This window comes from Heteronotia binoei, chromosome 6 (assembly GCF_032191835.1).
Source record: "Heteronotia binoei isolate CCM8104 ecotype False Entrance Well chromosome 6, APGP_CSIRO_Hbin_v1, whole genome shotgun sequence".
Classification (NCBI taxonomy): domain Eukaryota; kingdom Metazoa; phylum Chordata; class Lepidosauria; order Squamata; family Gekkonidae; genus Heteronotia; species Heteronotia binoei.
In genome coordinates this window covers 16,058,930-16,081,979 of record NC_083228.1, presented here as the reverse complement: position 1 = coordinate 16,081,979, position 23,050 = coordinate 16,058,930, and the positions used below count along the sequence as shown (strand labels likewise).

General features: G+C 44.7%; 2 protein-coding genes across 2 annotated transcripts in view; one reads left to right on the top strand and one right to left on the bottom strand.

Annotated features, from left to right (window-relative positions):
* Window positions 1-7,334: 7,334 nt before the first annotated feature.
* Window positions 7,335-12,478, top strand: ADIRF (adipogenesis regulatory factor). Its single transcript, XM_060241060.1, has 3 exons — window positions 7,335-7,602; window positions 10,856-10,918; window positions 12,210-12,478. Exons 1-3 carry the CDS (start codon window positions 7,539-7,541, stop codon window positions 12,335-12,337), a joined length of 255 nt encoding a protein of 84 aa, XP_060097043.1. The 5' UTR covers window positions 7,335-7,538; the 3' UTR covers window positions 12,338-12,478.
* Window positions 12,479-14,045: 1,567 nt separating this feature from the next.
* The window catches only part of GLUD1 (glutamate dehydrogenase 1), a 45,288-nt gene continuing 36,283 nt past the window's right edge, over window positions 14,046-23,050 (bottom strand). The window contains exons 7-13 of the mRNA XM_060241057.1: window positions 21,992-22,129; window positions 20,729-20,866; window positions 20,508-20,588; window positions 18,439-18,562; window positions 17,226-17,317; window positions 16,324-16,386; window positions 14,046-15,527 (exon numbers count right to left, since the gene is read on the bottom strand). Of these exons, the coding sequence (XP_060097040.1) occupies window positions 15,408-15,527; window positions 16,324-16,386; window positions 17,226-17,317; window positions 18,439-18,562; window positions 20,508-20,588; window positions 20,729-20,866; window positions 21,992-22,129 (756 nt within the window). The 3' untranslated portion in view covers window positions 14,046-15,407. The remainder of the gene's footprint in view (window positions 15,528-16,323; window positions 16,387-17,225; window positions 17,318-18,438; window positions 18,563-20,507; window positions 20,589-20,728; window positions 20,867-21,991; window positions 22,130-23,050) is intronic.

Sequence of the window (23,050 nt, the reverse complement as noted above, 5' to 3'; positions counted from 1 at the left end):
AGGACCTGTCACTGACCAGAGGCAGGAGTAGGGTTGCCAGCTCCAGGTTGGGGTATTCCTGGAGACTTGGAGGTGGAGCCTGGGGAGGACACAGAACTCAGGGGATTACAATGCTCCCAAAGGCCACCCTCCAAAGCATCCATTTTCTCCAGTAGAAATTGACTTTGTAATCTGGAGATATGCCATAATTCCAGGAAATACTTTCAAGTATCAGTTATTCGTCTTTCCATTTAGTGGGATTAGAAAAGAACACAATATCAAAGCAATATCTGCAGTACTGCATTTAGAACACCTGAGACTCAGAAGCAATGTTCCCTCTAAGCTGTGGGATCATGTGAGCAAAAAATCTACTTTGTGAGCTACTGGCATTGAAGTCATGAGCTCCTGCATAAATTAGTTTCATGTGGGGCCATTTTTCCTGAGCTAAGACAAAAATGTGTGAGCTGGAGACTAAAAACTGAACTAGCTCACACTAACTCAGCTTAGAGGAAACATTGCTCAAAAATATGTTTAAATGTCATCTAGAACCAACATATTCATAATGCAATAAACTATATTGCTTCTTTTTCACAAAAAATACAATTCCTGTCAAACTATCTGATCTTTACCTGGAAAATCCCTCCCCCCAGTTGTTATAGGATTGGTTTGTTTGGTGTGTTTGTTGTGATAAAAAAAACCCCTGCTATATCTTAAGGGGGGGGGAAGGAGAGCAAGATAATTAACTCAGCTAAACAATGCTAGCAAATAAAAAATAGGTTAGTTTAACACCCATTTTCTCAAGTGAAAATGACTTCTGTAATCTGGAAATGAGTTGAATAAGTATGCTTGCACATGAAAAAATATACCTTGAATTAAACGTTGTTGGTCTTAAAGGTGCCACTGGGTTCAAAGTTTTAGCAAGGTTTTAAAAATTAAGACAAATTTCTTCAGAATGTTCCAGACACCCGGGCCAGCATATACTAAAGTTAAGCTGAACATGGGGTAGCCAAAGGCAATAAAAGCAGAGGAGGCAATAAATCAGATAAGACAATGAAAAAATAAACAGTCTCCACAAGAACACAAGGCTGGGACTGCGCTTAGCCCAGCCCGGCTGAAAAGCACATAAAACGAAAACTTAAGCACTCTAAACCAATACCTTAAATCATTGTAGAAAGCACCTTAGTAGCAGAGCAAAACAGCGTCAGAAGATTACTCCTTGCCTCTACACCCACCCACTGCAATTCCTGTTCTGGAAGAGAGGCTTTTCGTCTTAAAAGCAAAGCAACCCCAAAAGTTCTCAATAAGTATTCTACTGCAAAGTTCTGCAGAAGTTGCTGCTGACAGGTTGAGGGCAAGGCAGTTTATCAGTTCATGCATCATTCAAAATCTCATCAAGAACACCTCATGCCTTTCTGTTCTGTAGTGAAGGCACAGGGCAGGTTTGTGTGAGGAGAAAATGTTTGCTAGATCTCCCCTCTCTCGGTGCCTGGAAGGAATGTTTATTTACACACCAACCACCGTTTGAGCAATGAGATCTACAAATCACGCAGGCTCTACAAATCTTCCTTACTAACAGGACAGGACAGACACCCCCCCCCTCCCTTCCCTTCTTTTTAGGCTCTTTCTTAGCATGCCTGGGTGATGACTGGACTCCAGTGCCGAGCCTTCGGTGGGTGCAGGGAATCAGGCAGGCTCTCTCCAGGAGAGTGGCATGAAATTGGAGCCGTTCCCCTCCCCCCCTCCCGCTTCTGGACTTTTGAAGAGCGGGGGAGGAGGCTATAAATTCTGGAGTCCCCCGCCAGGGCGGGGGGGTTGGGAAGCCTAGTACACATCTTTTCATAGGCAGCAACTGAGGGCAAATTCACACACGCAAATTTATCCCACATTTATCTCTCAGTGCCTACCACTTCATGTGGTGTCTCACAGGTATGAATTAGCCCTCAACACCACCGACGAGAGTGTTCCTATCGCCTCCCCTTCGCAAATGGAATTATAATGTTGTAACTGGTTTGTCTTGCCATTTCTCTTTCCAGCCACAGTGTGGAGTCAAAGTCCAAGGACACAAGCCTCAGTTTGGCTGGGTTTTCTTTTTTTGGAGCATGAAAAGAAGGAAGTCCTACCAAAGTCAGAGATCATGTTGCCACATCTGTCTTTGAGAGGGCCCCTCTGAATGCTGTCAGACTCTGAATAAACATGCCAAAGATTGGACTGAGAGAGAAAGATGGAGAATCCAAAGGAAAAACACAGACTGGCAAGCACTAGCTCCTGAAGCTTCTCTCTGCTCTGAGAAGTGGTATATGTGAGACAATCAGGGCTGGCACTGCTGCTAGGCAAACTAGATGATTGCCTAGGGCGCCAGCCTTTTGGGGGTACCAAATTGGGCGTCCCCATTTGACTTGGTGGCTATCAGTGGGGAGGGGGGGGCATCAGAAGCTAGCCTTGCCTAGGATGTCTAGGGCCAACCCTGGAGACAATAAGGCTGTGATCACACACACTAAATGATGCACTTTCGACCCACTTTCAATGCAGTTTCCAACGTAATTTTACTGTGCAAACTGGCAAAATTCAGTTCAAAAGTGCACTGAAAGTGGATTGAATTATTTAGCATGTGCGATCGCAGCCTAAGAGACAGTTTGGGGTGTCCTTCCGCCTTACCATGGAACTCTGGAAGGGAGAGGGGGAGATAACAGTTTGCAGCGCTCTCTCCAAGTTCTTATTAATTTATTTAGGTTCTCCCTCTCTTGTTGAGACGTCAGGTGGATTACACAGCCATAAGTCAAGTACATAGGTCCAAGTGGGCAAAAGAAAGCTCTGCTGGGATTTAAATACCTCTCTCCATTTTGAAAAAGGTTTTAGATTTTTCTGCAAGCCTAAAAGGGGGGGGGGGTGGAATCTCCCAAGTTTGTAGAAAATTCTTAGGCCACACCCCCTGATATCACCATTGTTTTGCACAGAGCTTTTAAAAAGAAAAAGCCCAGCAGGCACTTATTTGCATATTAAGCCACACCCCCTGACGCCAAGCCAGCCAGAACTGCGTTCCTGTGCATTCTTGATCTTAAAAAGCCCTTGGGCATCGTCTCCTACACCACCATTGATGTATTTATAATGTTTTGCATTCCATCACATAACTGTCATAAACTCTCAGGAAAATCCCACCTGCCAAATCAGGAAAGTGGAAAGAATGAGAGATTATCTTGCCTAGCAAATTCCACTGATTTTTTCTATGGTGCTTTATGTATATGTTGTGTTGCCTGTCTGGTCAGGGCACATACCTAGCATGTCTGAAAAGTACACTTGGATCCTCAGTGCGCACAGAAAATAAGTTCTCCTGAAATGATATATAATACATTCATAGGACAAAATGCTTACATTTCTGTAGAAATTTAGAATACTTTTAAGTTTTCCACTCTCTTTTTACTTTAGTTTATTTCTGTAACAGGAGGTGGTGGCAGCTACAAGCATAGCCGGCTTCAAGAGGGGATTGGATCAACATATGGATCAGAGGTCCATCAGTGGCTCTTAGCCACAGCATATTGATGGAACTCTCTGGGCAAGAGATGCTCTGTATTCTTGGTGCTTGGAGATGCAACAGTGTGAGGTATCCCGGCCCCACTGGTGGACCTCCTGATGGCACCTGGGTTTTTTGGCCACTGTGTGACACAGAGTGTTGGACTGGATGGGCCATTGACCTGATCCAACATGGCTTCTCTGATGTTCTTATATGGAGTAGAGGCCCATCAGTGGCTATTAGCCACAAGGTATAGATGGAACAGGAGCCCTGTGGGGCAGAGTAGTGAAGCTGCAGTACTGCAGTCCAAGCTCTGCTCATGTCCTGAGTTCAATCCCGGCAGAAGCTGGGTTCAGGTAGCCAACTCAAGGTTGACTCAGCCTTCCATCCTTCTGAGGTCAATTTAATGAGTACCCAGCTTGCTGGGATTAAAGCGTAGATGACTGAGGAAGGCAACGGCAAACCACCCCGTAAAAAAGTGTGCTGTGGAAACATGATGCGATGTCACCCCAGAGTTGGAAACGACTGGTGCTTACACAGGGGACTACCTTTATATAACAACGTGCAAGATCATTAAGTCAGATCATTAACCCAAATATAAAGTAACAAAGAATGAACATTTAAAAAGGGTCATTTCTAATTGAAAACTAAACCAGGAAGGAAAAGACAGTGGTCCCCACCAGCTGAAGACAACTGCATTAAAATGTGGGACTCCATCGCTGAAGCCACTGGCTTAACCCGGCTGCTAAAAACGATCTATCTAGAAACTGGGTGTAAATGGAAGGAAAAGGAGATGACTATGACGTACTTTCCATCTTTGAGAACAGCTTGCATTTTAATGCCGAGAGCAGGAAGAGGGGTAACATATCCTGTTGATTTTGCCAGCGGGTGGTGGTGGTGGTTGGCCACTATACAGAATCATTTCGATGGACTGATTTGTGACCATCTTCATGCAGCCAAAGATTGGCTCTGTTTTAGGTTTTATGCTGATTTCTGGACCTGCAGACAGATAAGAAAAATTATATGGCGGTCGTTTCCCTCCCTGCTTCCTAACGCCATATTTCAGTGGGTACCACCACTCATAGCTATAGTGCCAAACTAAAAATGACCCAGGAGTAGGGTTACCAAACTCCTGGTAGTGGTTGGAGATTGCCTGGAATTACCCCTGGTCTCCAGACAACAGAAATCAATTCCCCTGGAGAAAATGACTGCTTTTAGGGTTGCCAAGTCCAGTTCAAGAAATATCTGGGGACTTTGGGGGTGGAGCCAGGAGAAATTGGGGTGGAGCAAGTAGCAAGGTTGTGACAAGCATAATTGAACTCCAAAGGGAGTTCTGGCCATCACATTTAAAGGGATGACACACCTTCCACCTCCATTGGAAATAATGAAGGAAAGGGGCACCTTCTTTTGGAGCTCATAGAACTGAACCCCCTGGCCCAATCCTTTTGAAACTTGGAGGGTGCTTAGAGAACATAAGAGAAGCCATGTTGAATCAGGCCAATGGCCCATCCAGTCCAACACTCTGTGTCACACAGAAATGGCCATGTGAAGGTCTTGTTCCTGGCACCTCCAGCTAAAAGGATCAAGTAGAAATGGCCATGTGAAGGTCTTGTCCCTGGTGCCTCCACCTAAAGGGATCAAGTAGACATGGTCATGTGAAGGTCTTGTCCCTGGCGCCTCCAGCTAAAAGGATCAAGTAGAAACGGTCACGTGAAGGTCTTGTCCCTGGCACCTCCATAAGAACATAAGAGAAACCATGTTGGATCAGGCCAATGGCCCATCCTGTCCAACACTCTGTGTCACACAGTGGCCAAAAAAATTATATACACACACATATATATACACACTGTGGCTAATAGCCACTGATGGACCTCTGCTCCATATTTTTATCTAACCCCCTCTTGAAGCTGGCTATGCTTGTAGCCGCCACCACCTCTTGTGGCAGTGAATTCCACATGTTAATCACCCTTTGGGTGAAGAAGTACTTCCTTTTATCCATTTTAACCCAACTGCTCAGCAATTTCATCAAATGCCCACGAGTTCTTGTATTGTGAGAAAGGGAGAAAAGTACTTCTCTCTCTACCTTCTCCATCCCATGCATTATATTGTAAACCTCTCTCATGTCACCCTGAAGTTGACGTTTCTCCAAGCTAAAGAGCCCAAGCGTTTTAACCTTTCTTCAAAAGGAAAGTGTTCCAACCCTTTAATCATTCTAGTTACACTTATCTAGACTTTTTTGGGGGTGGGGTAAGAAAGAGAGAGCACAATAAAATCCAGAAATTCCAGAGCTCCGCTCCTGTGAGCTCCTGCCCAAAATTTATTTATTGATTTGATTTGATTTTTAGCCCCCTTCCCATAGGGCAGGCTCAGGTAGGCTTGCCAATCCAAGTCCCAGCGGGGGTTCTTCCACTTTCCCAGGCTCCTTCCCGCCCCCAGTCAGCTGGCCGGCAGGGGGGGGGGAAGCCCTGCCTCCAAAGCCACCATGTGACTTTCCCCCTCCAGAGGCTCCAGTCTTCGATTGGAAAGGCTTCCTCTTGGGATGGGGTGTCTGTGTTACTTGGAAGAAGTTGGCTGCAACTCATGAGTAGAGGCCAATCCCTCGCTTCAGAGTTGCCAGAAACGGGGGTGGGGGGGAGGGAAACGTCTGCTGAGCAGTTCATTATTCCAATCTATGTGGAGATTGATTCTCATAAGGTATAATGGGGAATTGATCTGGAGGTTTTGGGGGCTGTGGGGGAGCTGCTTTTGAGGTAGAGATACCAAATTTTCAGTATAGTATCTAGTGCCTCTCCCCAAAGTACCCCCCAAGTTTCAAAACGATTGGACCAGGGAGTCCAATTCTATGAGCCCCAAAAGGTGCCCCCATCCTTCATTATTTCCTATGGAAGGAAGACATTTTACAAACTGCGCTGTCCCTTTAAATGTGATGGCCAGAACTCCCTTGGAGTTCAATCATGCTTGTCACACCCTTGTTCCTGGCTCTGCCCCCAAAGTTTCCTGGCTCCACCCCCAAAGTCCCCAGATATTTCTTGAATTGGCCTTGGGAAGCCTAGGCTCAGGGCAGGTTACATCATAAAAACAATAAAAGACCAATTTAAAACATATAAGCTCTAAAGCTACAGAGTGACAATAGAGACTAAAACGGCAGTCTCTGCCTCACAGACAAGGCCTATTGTCCAGGTCCAGCAGGTCTTACAGCACTGGGATGGAATGAAGGGGGGGAGGCGGGTAACAAGTGCCGTCCACTGCCTCAGCTGAAAGCCTGGCAAAAGAGCTGTTTTACAGGCCCTGAGGAATTGGAGCAGATCCCGCAGAGCCTGGATCTCCAGGGGGAGCTCATTCCACCAGGCAGGGGCCAAAATGAGACCTGGGAGGGCACCTAGACAACTCAGGATTGTCGTGCAGAGGAAAGGGTATGGCAAATCGCCTCTGCTCATCCCTCGCCTTGAGAACTCCATGAGGGATTGCACTAACACAGCTCTGTGTTATGGTTATTATTGCAATCGGCTGCCATGCACATCTGGAAGCCCGGATTCAGCTTGGCTGTTGCATCTGTTTTGCGGGGCTGGCTGAAACACCGAAGCGCCCTGCCAAACGGAGCAGTTCTAATCGATGCCTGAATAAGGGGACGGTGACGTCCACAGGCCGATTTCCCATCCCGCAGGCTAAATGACTGTTATTTTGCTGTGTGCCTGCACATCCGAGCTCTTCTGACACAGTACTCATAATGGAAATGTTATTTCACTCCACCAGCCGCTCCATGCAAAACAAAGCTTTCCTTGTGGAAAAATACTCAGGATTTTTTTTAAAAAAAGCCAAAACCACACCTTCCCCCTAGGGAGGGGACTACAGTAATTCTAGTACATCTTTTCCACAGCTTTTGAAGCCTGGAGTTAGTTGTGCAGAACAGCTCCATTGGGCTTCTCCCAGGGTGCCAGCTGGGAGGAGTTTTGTCTATAAAAGCTCACGCCTTTGGGAGCTGCGAAACAGAACATTGTTTATCTCCAAAGGAGGAGGAAAAGGATCATCCACCATCCCTCCCCCATCCAAGATGTTTAAGCTGAACCTCGCCGAGGAAGCCAACAAGCTGATAGGAAACTCAGCCCAGGACGCAGGTAAAGGACGTTTTATCTCCCTCTCTTTATAACTTTTTATAACTTCGCCCTTTGCAAACTTTTCAGACCTGGCCCACCAAATCACAAGGGGGTCAGGGTTAGCGGCTTTTCGCACTCGGCATCTCATTCATCATGACCTTCAAGAGACATTGATTAATGATGGGTTGTCCTGTCTGCACACTTTGTGCAATGCTAGAGTTGCCAACCTCCTTGTTTGGTGTAGTGGTTAAGAGTGGTGGACTCTAATCTGGAGAACCGTGTTTTATTCTCCACTCCTCCACACAAAGCCAGCTAGGTGACCTTCGGCCAGTCACAGTTCTCTCAAGCCCCACCTACCTTACACAGGGTGTGTGTTGTGGGGAAGGGAAAGGAGATTGTAAGCCGCTTTGAGATTCTGAGCTAAGGGCAGGGTATAAATCCAATCTCGTCTTGATAGATGCTTGTTTTTTGAGAAATCCTAAATGATACTCGTGGATGATAACAGAGGCTTCCCTTGTGTGGCAAGCCATTCTCCTTTTTTAAAAAATGAGAAGAGTTTAAGCTTCCCAAATCCAAAACCCTTTTTTAAAAAAATGCTTACATAAAATGAAACCCACCCCCCTGCTGAGGTTTTGTTTCTCATGCAGCTATTTAAAGCACAAAAGTCTTGCTATAAAAACATTATTTTAAAAACATTAGGAATGAAGATTGACTTGAGCATTCTTTGCTCTTTTCAAAGAAGATGGCAGTGAAGCCATCGTCGCATGTAAATATGACCTCAACTGAGAGAGTTAAGGCACTCATGTTTTGCGTAACTCTTTGTAGGGTGTTCGGTTGTAGGAGACCCCGATTCAAATCAGAGCTGCTTCAGGTATTACATAGTCCATCCTAAACCAGGTGTCCTCAACCTTTTTGAGTCTGCAGGTACCTTTGGAATTCTGGCAGAGCGTGGTGGGTGTGGCAACAAAATGGCTGCTAGCCTGAGGAGGCAGGGCCAGTCACAAAATGGCCACCGCAGCTTACCTTTAGTCAGATCCATGTGCTGTGGTGAGAGCTGCTGCCAAAGCAATGTTTTTAACTATCTGCACAGCCAATCAAATCTCCAGTGACCAGTGAGAAGTCTTGGTGGGCAAAAGCCCCACCTGGACACACCCACTTTCTAAAAACACTTGGCAGGTACCATGGTGCCCATAGGCATGATATTGGGAACCCTTGTCCTAAACAAACTTTAAGTCATTGCTGTGCCACAGCCATACCGATTAAATCCTGCTTCCCGGAGAATCCTGAAAATTGTGAGTGGAAGCTAGGCATGTCAATGTCTGCTGGCTTTGTGTGTGTGGGAAGCCATAAGAGTTGTCGTTGTTGTTGATGATACTGGATTTATATCCTGCCCTTCACTCTGAATCTCAGAGCGGTCACAATCTCCTTTACCTTCCGCCCCCACCTGTGAGGTAGGTAGGGCTGAGAAAGCTCTCACAGAGCAGCTGCCATTTCAAGGACAACTCCTGCAAGAGCTATGGCTGACCCAAGGCCATTCCAGCAGCTGCAAGTGGAGGAGTGGGGAATCAAACCCGGTTCTCCCAGATGAAAGACCACACACTTAACCACTACACCAAACTGGCTCTCAGTTATGCACACAAGTTACTTTCTCTCAGAGTCAGCTACCTCCTTAAGAAGTACTTTGCAAAGTGTTGTCTTCTGTTCTTTCATAGCTGGCATGAGAACAAAATTGCTTGAAAACACAACTTCTCTTGCATGCATTAAAGGAGAAATATGCAATTGTTGAATGTAGAGTTGCCATGTCTTATCTGGCTCCCAGTGGAGGATCCTCCTTATGCATGCAAAGTGCATGTGGTGTGATGATATCACCCAGAAGTGACATTATCACACCAGGCATGTCGCAGGGGAATGGTCTAGCACTTTGGAAAAAAGACTCTACTATGGAGTTTTTGCCCATATACTGGAGGATTGCCCTGACATCTTGGATGTGAAGATGTCACTTCTGGGTAACGTGGCCAATGATGTAGATACATCATTGCACTTTGGTTGGATCTCCCTCTTTTTTGGGATAAACTCCCCTCTCCATAGCTGATTGGCAGGAGAGAGGTGGGGTCTGTCAGTACAGAAGCCCTGCCTCAACTGAGGGGGGGGGGCGGAGTTGGCAGCCCTATAAAAAGTGCAGAAAAGAAAGCTTTTGGGCATTGCAGGGTTGCAATATGAATTTGTTATTGAAACAAAACCAAGAAGCCTCTTAAAATGGCGCATGGGAACCAAACTGACTTATAATTGACGAAGGACTAATTTTGCCTCCTTAATGGCAGAAGGCAGGCTCCAACAGCATAATTATTTTGACCTTTAACTAAGAGCCCCAGAGAGCTGAAGGAAAACTTTTCGGGAGTTTGCCATTCAAGCGTTTGGAATCTTGGCACTAAATGTCACTTTGGAGTTTCCAGGAAAATTGTTAAAGACATAGGAAGTCTTCTTACTTAATGGAAGGAAGCCCTTGAATCCAACCCATTCTCCTTATGTAGATTAGGGTTGCCAAATGCCCAGAGAAATTTGAACTTCTGTCCAACTAGCCTGCGGCATGTTCTTTTCCTCGGACTTTTTAATTACCCGAAGTAATACCAAGGCTGAATAAGTGAGCGGTGACTCACAATAGCTCATGCCCTACCATAAATGTGTTCGTTTTTAAGCTGTTCCTGAACTCTTGCTCTTTTCCACAAGTACCGAGGCTGCGTAGAGCCCTGGAAGAACCATAACATGAAACTGTACTAAATTCAGCTTCCAGAAGAGCTCAGCTACCACACGTTTTCCAGGTCTCACAATTAAGTGCTTATGCATGGGAGTGTGGAAATACCGGTAATATTTGAAGAATGGTTAAATAAAAGTGAATTGCTGAGGTGGGACCAGTCGCCCAAGAAAATCCAGATTTACACTAGGTAGTAAACACTGTAGAATTACATAAGAAGCTTCTATTTACATGTATTCCAGGGATGGCCAACGGTAGCTCTCCAGATGTTTTTTGCCTACAATTCCCATCAGCCCCAGCCAGCATGGCTGATAGCTGGGGCTGACGGGAGTTGCAGGCAGAAAACATCTGGAGAGCTACCGTTGGCCACCCCTGATATTCGATTTGCATAATTTATCAGTGTTGCAGAACTGATAAAACTGTTTAAGAGCTTCCAGTATTACTGTATCTGTTCTATATAAAAAACGATCACCAAAATATTTTTATTCTTATGAACTTGTTTTTATTCACTTGTAATTCCAGCTGATTCAGCAAGTCAGGCGATACAGCAAACAATAGACCAGGCAACAGCGGCTGGTCAGAAAGGTAAGGGGAATGAGACAGCCTGCTTCATAAACTGGTAAATTCTTGACCTATCTACAAAGCATGAAAGGCATCTAACACACCTAAATACCAAGGGAAGAGGATCGGGTGCCTTCCTGTCGGTTTTAACATTCTGAGCAGTAAATCTGTGTTCAAGTAACCAGTACTGGGAGGCTAAAAATACAGTGAACTCCAGATTCTACCCTTGCAGTGTTCAAGGGAACTAACAGTCTGAATGCAGCTTTTTCACCTTCTCCCCACATCCTTTCAGTTGTATTGCTAATTGGATGTTTTATGCGATATGGTTACTTTTTATTCTGTAATCTACCTTGGGTCTTAGTGAGAAAGGTGGGTTATCAAGTAAGTAAAAACCACTATAACTATGCAATAGAGGTCATGATCTTTTAAGTTTTTTTTGATGGGCCAAGGAAAACCAATGTCTGTGTGTTGAGTGCCGTCAACCCTGAGCCGGCTACCTGAACCCAGCTTCCGCCAGGATTGAACTCAGGTCATGAGCAGAGCGCATGGTGCAGAGTGGTCTCTGCTCACAACCTAAGTTCAATCCGGGGTTCAGGTAGCCGGCTCCAGGTTGACTCAGCCATCCTTCTGAGGTCGGTCAAAGGAGTCCCCAGCTTGCTGGGGGGGAAGTGTAGATGACTGGGGAAGGCAATGGCAAACCACCCTGTAAAAAGTCTGCCGTGAAAACGTCGTGATGCGACATCACCCCAGAGTTGGAAACGACTGGTGCTTGCACAGGGGATCACCTTTACCTTTATATGTTTTTGGCAGCCCACATTATCCATAAAATGCTCCTCCAGCATCACAACATGAATCTTCCCATCTGTACTCTTCATTGCCCAACAACTCTCACACCCATACACCTATTTTCAGTAGTAGCAAAACTGGTTGGATCTAACATGTGAAGCTGCCTTATACTGAATCAGACCCTTGGTCCATCAAAGTCAGTCTTGTCTGCTCAGACTGGCAGCAGCTCTCCAGAGTCTCCAGCGGAAGTTTCTCATGCCTATTTGCCTGCACCCTTTTTAGTTGGAGATGCCAGGGACTGAACCTGGGACCTTCTGCTTACCAAGCAGATGCTCTACCACTGAGCCACCGTCCCTCCCCAACATTTTTGAAAGAGCGAGCAGCCCCTTTTCACGTATAGTTAAGTTCTACACATTAATTTCTTTTAGACACTGGACTGGTTCAGCACATAGTTTTTTCTACATGCAAACTGCAGCTGAAAAGCTGTTTCACTGCCTGAGCAATCAAACTGTTCTTCTTTGTTTTGAAGCTTTGGAAGACGCCTGTAAATCCGCTCAAGATGCTGGGGAAAAGGCTGTGCAAAATGTAACGAGCCAGGTAAACACCTGGGGGAAGAGCCTTGGACTGAGCGAGGAGAAGAAGGATGTTCCAACCTAACCGCTCCTGTGATCTTTTTGCTACACTGTTCAACTTTATATATAAAGCGCATAGGCTCTTTAACGCACTGGAAATGCTGCTCTGATGTTCAACTACGATATGCTTTTTACGCACTCATTAAACGTAAAGCTGCAAATCTTCCGAAGATGTAAAGTTTTTCTAATTCAATAGCGAAATGCATGTTTTAGACAGAGCTAGATCAGTGTCTGGCAGCACTTTACAGTCCAACAAGGTTTTTGAGATACGAGCTTACAAGAATCAAAACCCCGTCTATCAGGTAGCGTTAACTTTATACCTCTAATCTTGTTGTGTCTAAGGGGGACTCAAATCTAGATTTTTTTTTTAAACTGAAAACCAACATGGCTACACTTCTGAAACCATATTTTATACCAGAGGTTTCAAATTCATTTGTTGCAAGGGATGGATCTGACATGTTACTTTATTGGGCTGGGCCATGTATGCCATAAAATGTAACCTGAGGTACCAGAGATATAAACTTTACAAAGGTGATATCAGATGCCAAATGACAATAGCAGGCTTGACTGCATCAGGTGTGGTGTGCAGAGGGGTAGTAGGTATGGAGATCATCAGCACTGGCAATGAGACAGGAAACCTGGTTTGGTCCAGGAGGATGCAAAGAATAAATGGACTTAAGCCTGACCTTAAAAACCACAACTTTCAAAAACTTGTGGGGGGACATTTTAACCTTCTAGAACATTCAGTTGCTCACCTAAAAGTAGCATTTTTCTTACAAAAGAAGCAAAAACCAGAGATCGTGTGGGGGAAATCAGTGCACCTAATTTGTAGAAGCACTCTTACGAATGGCGACTCGTGACAGATATTGGATTTATATCTCACCTTCCACTCTGAATCTCAGAGTGGCTTACAATCTCCTTTACCCCCCACAACAAACACCCCCTGTGAGGTGGGTGGGGCTGAGACAACTCTCATAGAATCTTCTCTTTCAGGATAACTCCGCAAGAGCTATGGCTAACCCAAGGCAATTCCAGCAGCTGTAAGTGGAGGAGAAGAAGAAGAAGAAGAAGAAGATATTGGATTTATATCCCGCCCTCCACTCCGAAGAGTCTCAGAGCGGCTCACAATCTCCTTTATCTTCCTCCCCCACAACAGACACCCTGTGAGGTGGGTGGGGCTGGAGAGGGCTCTCACAGCAGCTGCCCTTTCAAGGACAACCTCTGCCAGAGCTATGGCTGACCCAAGGCCATTTCAGCAGGTGCAAGTGGAAGAGTGGGGAATCAAACCCGGTTCTCCCAGATAAGAGTCCGCACACTTAACCACTACACCAAACTGGCTCTCCAGAGTGGGGAATCAAACCTGGTTCTCCCAGATAAGTCCGGACACTCAAGGTTGGCCCTAGACTCGGCTAACTTCTCCCCCCCCCTTGCATTGACAACATCACTGAGTCACATGGGGGGTACCCAATTCTGCACCCCCAGAAGGCCGGCGGCCTAGGCAATTGCCTAGCTTACCTAGCGGCAGGGCTGGCCCCGCGCACACTTAACTACCACACCAAACTGGCTTCCTGGTGAGGTGTTGCTGTAAGTGCTATGCCACTGCAATGGGTGGCTAAAACAAATATGCTCAGCTGAGTTCCGAACCCCGTTTTGTTCCATTCAGACCAAGACACTTCCAGTCGCCCCCTCAGACGCGTCTGGAAAAAGCGGTAAGAAACAGAAGCCAGCCCGTGTTTGGAAAGGTCAAGTTTTAATTGCGTTCATTGCCAGGTTATGTCATGAAGTTACAAAGTAGCTAGAAAAAAAGGCATGAGTTCCTGGGAGGGCTTTAGGTTTGCTTTTTAAAAAAAACATTTGTATCCATCACATAAATACATCTGGCATTATGTCGGGAGTCCTCCGGACAAAGGACCTCATCGAAAAGCTGCTCTGCAAACATGGGATCCAATCTTGCCACGAGCTCCTTCTTAAACTCTGCGTTGACTATGCAAAAAAAACCCCTCTGAACGAGCAGAACGACGTCAGTGCAACGGGACCCGACGCAAGGTTTGTAGCGGCCGCCGCCTGTGACTCCTTCACTGCCAATGATTTCGGTTTGAATTGTTCACTGAGGCAACGGCCAATGCCAAACGAGCCTTGTGGGGGGCGGGGGTGGGGACACACGAACTAAGGAGAGTAAAACGTTAACACAAATTCTTTGGACTACCTAAGTAAGGTTATGCTTAAGGACACGTTTTCTCCCTTTATAAAAAAATAACGAGTTAACTGGATTACGCAGAGATGCCATTTAAACACACAGGAGATCAGTCCACTGGGTTCCTGCACAATGATACTGCTCCAGCTTCTAAAAATGAGCTCCTGCAACCCAGTCTCCATATGCGCACCATGCAGAGCAGGTGAGTCAAAGGGAGGCCCCAGTACACGATTGAAAGGCCAGCTGACAGGAGCAGAGAGCGTAAAGAGGAGAAACGAACGAACAAAATACATACTTGCCAAAAAAGAACCAGGCCTCTGGCTCGGCTAATGTGTAAAAATTAGAATCCTATCCAAGTTATTCCCTGCAAGAGGCCTGTTCGGTCACTGATAACGCCGCCGCACTGATCCTACAAGGCCTTTACTCGGAAAGTGCTAAAGCTAAGAGGGTTATATAATTGGAGACCAAAGTGCATGAACAGTTTGCTGTTTTGCTCCGACAGGGCACCGCACGTGTGGATCTGAAGCTTCGCTAAGCCGCCTTTCATGGCAAGACCGCAAAAAAATCTTACAATGTAAAAAGGTACCTTCTTTAAAATTTCAAGATGAAAAACACGCCAACCTTCTCCTCTACCCTACCCCCCCCCCCCCCAAACATGCAGACGAATCAGTTCTCTATCTTTAGGTATGTCTCAGCGTGAAGCCCTAAATCCATGTGGGTTTTTTTTCTCTCTCTCTCTTTTATTATAAAAACGGCTAGCTCTGACAGAAGCTAATTGAAAATCATATCCACTATAAGGAAGTGAGAAAAGAAAGGGATTCGTGTGGTTATGTAAACTTGTGATAAGCTTTCTGAAGAAGATACGGAACAGGGAGCCGGAGAGAGGAAGGCGGCTGTCTGTTTATGTGAAGGTCAGCCCAGCTTCGTTGTACACCTTGAAGACCTTCTCAATTGCGTTGACGTAGGCAGCCGTCCGCAGGTCCAGCCCTAGATTGTACTTCATGGCAGTGCGCATGATTTGCTAGAGAACATACACAAACACACAGAACACATCACTAAGTGCACAAGACTGACTAAGCTCTTCTTTAGAAGGCACACATGGCTATGATACGTTTTGTCTTGGAGAAGCCACTGAACGACACGTTACGTGTCAAAATGAGCTTGGACTTTGTATTCGGCAAGTAGTCCCATTCTTGTTTACAGAACTGCTTTTCCCCCTTGGAAATAAGACTACGATAAGTCCCCCTGGGTGCAAAATAAGATTTTGAGTTGTAAGTATTATTATTTTGCCCAAAAACTCTAAATAAGTCCCTTAAGAAGTTTTTTTCATATTCCTGCACTCCGAGTCAAACCTATGAGTAGAATTAGATATGCAAACTGGTTTGGCTACGAAGTTAAAGGAAGCTATTATCTGGGCGTAGGATACATTGGCTTCCCCCATAGAACACGTTTTAGCGATAATTGTTCTAAATTCTGACATCCTATCAGATTGGAATAAACTGAGTAAGGCTTGGACTCTATTTAGGTAGAGTCGTGAGGTAGCCAGTCAAGTAGGACACTTGAGATTATTTGTTAAATTCATTGGTCATTGTCTTTCTGCAGTTCACATGTCTAGGTTTGGGGGCGTTCAAATTCTGAACGAGGCATCAAAATCTACACCGCAGGTGACAGAGCATGCAGACTTCTTTCATTAGGATGGCTATGAAGGACAGCAGACATTAACGAGGAGCCTCTCATGTTCATAATGCCAAAATTGACATTTGAAGGTTTTATTCCACACACCCTTCAACCCCCTACTGTGTTTGTGCAGTACATACCCTGGCAGAACGCTCCATGGTGTAGGCCAATCCAGAATGAACGATGTCTTTTTCAGACGCACCCTATATTGAAACACAGAGAGGAATCTCACGGCACCTTAAAGACACACACACTGTTGTGTTGCAAGGTCTGCGCTGAAAGGAACTGCAACTGGATGTCAAGCCATGTGTTCAATCTTGTTGATTGTGTGTGTGTGTGTGTTTTACTGAAGGTTAGAAAAGGAAACTGAAAAAAGGAAACTAAATTAATGGTTATCAAAGATTTCAGGTTTTCACGGCTGGTAACATCATTAGGGTTTGTAGAATCTTTCGGGCTCAAGTGCCATGTTCTACTGGAGAAGGAAAGGAAAACTGGAAGGAAAACTTTCTCCAGTAGAACATGGCACTTGAGCCCGAAAGATTCTACAAACCCTAAATGAATGGTTGTTTATGGATTTGGTAACTGTTTAGACTGTGAGTCAAACAGAAACAGTACACACCATGCAAATATATGTTGCAGGGCATTATGTTGGTGGATATACATCATATATGCCATTTGGAGCAGAAATTTAGAAGTTGTCATAATTGTAGTCTCAAATTAGAAGTATAATCTAGTAAAATATACTGCTCAGAACTACCTTACTCTATAATTATGTTGCTTGGTTCTATAAATATCAAGGTATATTTAGATTCAGGTGGGTAGCCAAGTTGGTCTGAGGCAAAAGAACAAAGTTTGAGTCCAGTGGCACCTTGAAGACCAACTAAGTTTAATTCTGGGTGTGAACTTTCACGTGCATGCACACTTCTTAAGATGCACTGCAGAAGTGTGCATGCGCATGAAAGCTTATACCCAGAATTAAACTTTGTTGGTCTTAAAGGTGCCTCTGGATATTATGCTGGGCAAAATATCTCAGATTACTTACAGATATCCTATCCTGGAATTCGGCTGTAGGCACAACTGGAATAGTTCCACCGTGTTTCCCAAACTTTCTTTCCAAGCTTTCTTGGACAGACACTGGAAGGAAAAGCAACGAATTCAGTTCACCTTGAAGAGCGTAACGTTATATTAGCTTTTTAAAGCTTTTACACAAACATCGGTTGTGTTATTTATAGGGCAAGCCCCATCCACTTTAACTCAGAAATAAACTCCGGTGTATTCCATAGGATATGTCAGAAGTGTGCAGATTTAGTCTCACTCAGAAGGCAAACCTCAACAGAAGTACAGACTCAGCTACTTCTAACACACTGCTTAAAAACGTTTTCCATACTACTAACTGCCCCTCTGTTGCCACTACTGTAGTAAAAGCTCAAGATATAGCCGGATTCTTACAAGGCTCAAAGCTGTTCTGGTTTTAAGTTATGAGGGTGCTCCCCTAATTCACAGCCAAAATACATCTGCTTCCATGAAGAACACTGACACAGCAAACTGCTTCCAGTTGCAACACAGTACAGGTTAGATCCTAAGTTGCTATACTGTTGGCATAACAGCAGCTCCTCTTGCAGTACAGCATTTCCCATTTACACAGGGAGGGAGGGAGGGAGATTTTCACACACCCCCTCTGTTCCTGTTGGTCCTCTGATGTAGAAAGACAACTTCAGGGGGTCCAGAAAGCTACAGTGCAAAGTAGGAAAGCTGCCTTCATCTAGCGCAACTCCACTTGTACCACCTATGATCCAAATCTATGTTTCTAGACACAAGAGCAAATTCCAGGAACACAACAAGCCAAGTTAAAGAGGTGACAGCCAAGTCAGAATTGACACAGGACTTCAGCTACACCTAACACCAAGGCATCTAACATTATTCACTTCACATTTTCTCACCTGGCTATGCAGAATACCACCACAGGAGAAGGTGCAACTTGAAAGTGCCTATGGCAAGTCTCATAGTATCTAATAACTTCCCACTGGAGAATATTTCCATTCTTAAGGGTTTTTTACATCTCCAGCTATTGCATTATTCCATACAAGAATACATTAGAAGTAAGCCAAAGGAGAAGCTCTAGCAGTTAAGAGGCTAGATCAACAAGGAACTAGAGATCTCTCCAGGTTTTACCCTTAGCCTGGTACTTTAATAATGTTGGTCGACAGAGTTTGGTACATTTTCCCCAGATGAAGTAAATAAAAGGTTCAACTTACTAAGCAAGTGGTAGTTTGAATCCCTTTCATATTTAAAGGTCAAGCGACCGTAGCTAACGTGGTTCAGGTTCTTCAGCCACTCGAAGTAAGACACTGTCACACCACCGGCATTTAAATACAGATCCTGCAAACAGAACGTTTTGAAATTGAATAAACTCACCCACTCGTGTGCTCTTGGGGTTTCAAAAAAAGAAAAAAATGCAAATGAAGTGATCTGGAAAAGCAACATGCAGAAGAGAAAAAATTGCCACTGTAATTCTAGAAGGCTCCAGAATCCTCAGAGGTTAAAATGGAGGAGGGAGAGAATAGTGAATGCCACCCTGGTTCCCACATTTGGAAGCAAAAGAGGGAGATATATGAAGTAAAATAAAATAACAGTAAGCTGGTTGAAAATTAATTCAATGTAAGTGATATCATTCATCAATGACTACTGGCAGTAACCCAGAGGTACACATTTCAATTCAGATTCTACTAACAGGTAACAGAAAGTAACTTTTTCTGGATATCCCAATGCCAGTTTGACAAGCAATACCCAGTGATGCCTGAAGGAGTGAACTAAGCTGGGATGCAAAGCAGCAGGGATTAGGAAGAGGCAGTAGCAAGGTTTGGAATGGGAGGACGAGAAACCAAGATTGGCAGTCACGAGGCCAATCATTTTAAAGCCATTAGTGGCTGGCGGTCACCTTAATTTATGCTCATCTGCTTACAGCCACTACAGCCATTCAACCTAGAAATGCAGCTGTGCAACGTAAGATGCTAATGCATTCTGAATTCGCTTCCAGGGTTGGCTACTTTTGCCACTCTTCACAAGTATACCTGAGTTTTTCCTGAGTGGGGTAGTCTACACAGTACTGTCCATAATTCATTTGCTACTACCGTTCTGGAGTCTACTTGCAGTGCAACACGCACAGTAACCCAGAGGCCAAGTTAAAGTGCTTCTTTGATGGCAAAGGAAGTTTGACCTTAGACTGACCTGTGAGCCAGTGTGTTCACAGCACAAAATAAAATTTTATCTTTCAGTGGGATGAGCTAGATCCTCTCCCGCACAGAAAAGTTTGACACATTTCCATAAAGTGTCATGGAGTAGATGATAGGAGAAATTCTTCCACAGAAGTCATTTTCTCCATAGAAGTGTGATGTAGGTCTGTACCTCCAAATGAAAAAAACCAGGAATTCAGTGGATGCAGCCCAAGTGCAGTGTGAATTTTTCCTCACACTTTATTGAATTCTGGATTTCAGACACTGGCTTGAATGCAACAGAGCATTTCCATATGTGGAAGAATTTTCTGCCTACTGAGCACAATCTCTCACTTCCCCTTCGCACTGAAGCCCCAACTGCCCCGCCAGGATCCAAAACACTATTTAGTATGTGGATTTTTATGCTGGTCAGAATAATATTTGTCCTCTAGAAGTACATGCCCATTTTAACAAGCACTTCTAGTGAAAATCATTGGCACTGTATCAAGGCAGAGAGAAAGCGCAAGGTGCTGGTTATTACCTTTAAAGCCCTATATGGCCTAGGACCTGCCTACCTTAGGGACCGTCTCTCCCCACATATTCCCCAGAGAGTACTGAGATCGGGATTTCAAAATCTGCTCGTCATCCCTGGGCCAAAGGAAGCCCGCCTGAAATCTACCAGGAACAGGGCCTTCTCTGTAACGGCTCCTTTCTGGTGGAACCAGCTGCCAGAAGAGGTGAGGGCCCTGCGGGACCTTGGCCAGTTCCGCAGGGCCTGTAAGAGCCCTCTTCCGGCTGGCTTATAACTAACTGGCATTGGAAACTGAGTGTAGTTTTGATAGACAGCTGTTATATGTTTTATTTTACTGTTTTAACTGTGTAAGATGTTTTAAATATATGCTGTAAGCCGCCCTGAGCCACCTGGTGGGAAGAGCGGGATATAAATTGCAAATAAACAAAATAAACTAAACTAAACTTAAATTCAATAATTTTATGTTAGATTTTCTGTGTTGTGAGCCGCCCTGAGCCACTTCGGTGGGAAAGGCGGGATATAAATTGAAATAAACTTGAAAACTTTTTACAAGCTTACAGTACACATTAGAGAACCTTACTGGAATAACCATGATATTCCGTTCCAAGAAGATTTTATCTGCTTCAGGAGTTGTGGGCCCATTAGCACCTTCAGCAATGATCTGAGGAGAAAAATAAGAACACTACAGTTCAGCAATGGAAAGTTAACATTTGTGTTCCATCATCCCTCCATGTTTACAGGGGAGGATGTTCACAGTTTAAGGTCCTAGTGCCAAACTTTCAATTTGAGCGTTCCTCTTACTTTTGCCTTGACTTTATGAGCATTGGCTTTTGTTAACTGTTTTTCACTGGCAGCTGGGATGAGGATGTCACAGTCGGCTTCGAGGATGTGGCAGTCCAGGGCTTGTGCCTTGGGGTAGGTGAGAATTGATCCGTGTTGCTGTTTCAACATGAAAAAAAAAGGAAGTTGACATTTCTTGTTTCAATAAGTATTGTAATACAATAGAGGCTTCCATTTAAAGGACATGCTCAGTGTTCCCTCTAAGCTGAGTTAGTGTGAGCTAGCTCACAGTTTTTTAGACTGTGGTTCACACATTTTTGTCTTAGCTCAGGAAAAATGGCCCCAGAGCAAACTAATTCATGCAGTAGCTCCCAACTTTAATGCCAGTAGCTCATGAAGCAGAATTTTTGCTCACACGACTCCGCAGCTTAGAGGGAACATTGGAGATGCTTCTATGCCAAAACTTCATGTACTTTCAACACTTTAGTGGAAGGAGCTGCAGTTACTGCCAAATAAAGTCAAATATGCTAACAAGTCAAAATACAAGTCAAATATGCTAACCAGTCCCTGACGTTCTGAATTATTTTAAGCTTTCCCCTTTCTTTTCAATCTTTTTAGCAGCACTGGGAAAGGACATCAGTGGTTATATAGCCTCCTTTTTTTTTAAAAAAAAGGAAATTTTCTAACATCAAAAGTTTTGAGAAGCAAGATATTCAGGAGCAAAAGTTCAGGCAGAGTTCTGACAGAGTCTGAATATTAACTAGCAAGCATTGTTCACATTAATACCAGCAACAGTTTTCTTAAAGCAACAGCAGCAGAAGATGTTGGATTTATATCCTGCCCTCCACTCCAAATCTCAGAGCAGCTCACCATCTCCTTTATCTTCCTCCCCCACAACAGACACCCTGTGAGGTGGGTGGGGCTGAGAGGACTCTCACAGCAGCTGCCCTTTCAAGGACAACTTCTGCCAGAGCTATGGCTGACCCAAGGCCATTCCAGCAGGTACAAGTGGAGGAGTGGAGGAATCAAACCCAGTCCTCCCGGATAAGAGTCTGCGCACTGAACCACTACACCAAGAATTCTTCTAACAAAAAAATCAATTTGTGTCTATAAATTATCATCAGTCATTTTGCTCCTCCCCACCACTATGCAGTCTTGCTCAAGTTGTATTAACTGCAACACACGCTGAAATGCTTTATCCCGATAGCCTTTCCGCTGGCAAGATTTTATGCACCAACACTACACAACCCTGCGACAAAACAAATAATCTATGTTTTTTCATACCAACTTGTAATCTTCCAACTCCTTTGGGTCAAGTCCGTCGGGATTCCATATAGCACCATCCTTTTCCCCAATGGCCACACATTTCGCACCATATCGATGCAGATACCGCATGGAATGCAGACCCACGTTACCAAATCCCTGTTTTGAAAAAAGACGGGAATTAAATTCAGCACAGCTCAAAAACTGCTCCACAAGTAACCTGAAGAGGTAAGATGCACAGTACTCATACTGGTTACAGTCACCTGAGTGGCTTGGCTTGTAGTGCCCATAGCATGACGCTCATCTGGGTCTTCAACAAAAGGCCATAAATTTCAATATCACTCCCTTCATGCTTGGCTTTTGTCAAAATTGAGAGCATTTCTAGTCATGAAAAGAAGTACTTTTCTCCCTTTCTCATAATACAAGAACTCGTGGGCACTCGAATGAAATTGCTGAGCAGTCGGGTTAGAACGGAAAAATGGAAGTACTTCTTCACCCAAAGGGTGGTTAACACGTGGAATTCACTGTCACGGGAGGTGGCAGCTACAGGCATAGCCAACTTCAAGAGGGGATTGGATAAACACATGGAGCAGAGGTCCATCAGTGGCTATTAGCCACACAGGATGGAAGTCTCTGTCTAGGGCAGTGATGCTCTGAATCCTTGGTGCTTGGGGGGGGGGCAGTGGAAGGGCTTATAGTGTCCTGGGCCCACTGGTGGACCTCCTGATGGCACTTGGTTTTTGTGACCACTATGTGACACAGAGTGTTGGACTGGATAGCCATTGGCCTGATCCAACATGGCTTCTCTTATGTTCCCAGAACAGTTTGAAACACTGATCTCTAACTACTTAAACAGGGGGAAGCTAGATCCTGGCTGACCCAAGATACAACTATCTCATTGGAATGCCAGGCTCAACAGACAGCAGGCCAGGGCATCAAATATTTGCCCAGGGTTGCCAGTTGGCTATCCTAGGTTAGAAAATTATGGAAGGATTCCAACTGCACAGGAAACTGGCAAGTAATCCCCCCCTTAATGTTAAACGCAACGTAGTACTGGAATTAGGATCAAATAGAGAGAAC

Excerpts from the sequence above, each read along its gene's own strand:
- ADIRF (XM_060241060.1), top strand. The coding sequence starts at position 7,539 with ATGTTTAAGCTGAACCTCGCCGAGGAAGCCAACAAGCTGATAGGAAAC. Across the intron at positions 7,603-10,855 it reads AAACTCAGCCCAGGACGCAG|CTGATTCAGCAAGTCAGGCG; the intron begins GTAAAGGACGTT and ends TTGTAATTCCAG. Across the intron at positions 10,919-12,209 it reads AACAGCGGCTGGTCAGAAAG|CTTTGGAAGACGCCTGTAAA; the intron begins GTAAGGGGAATG and ends TTTGTTTTGAAG.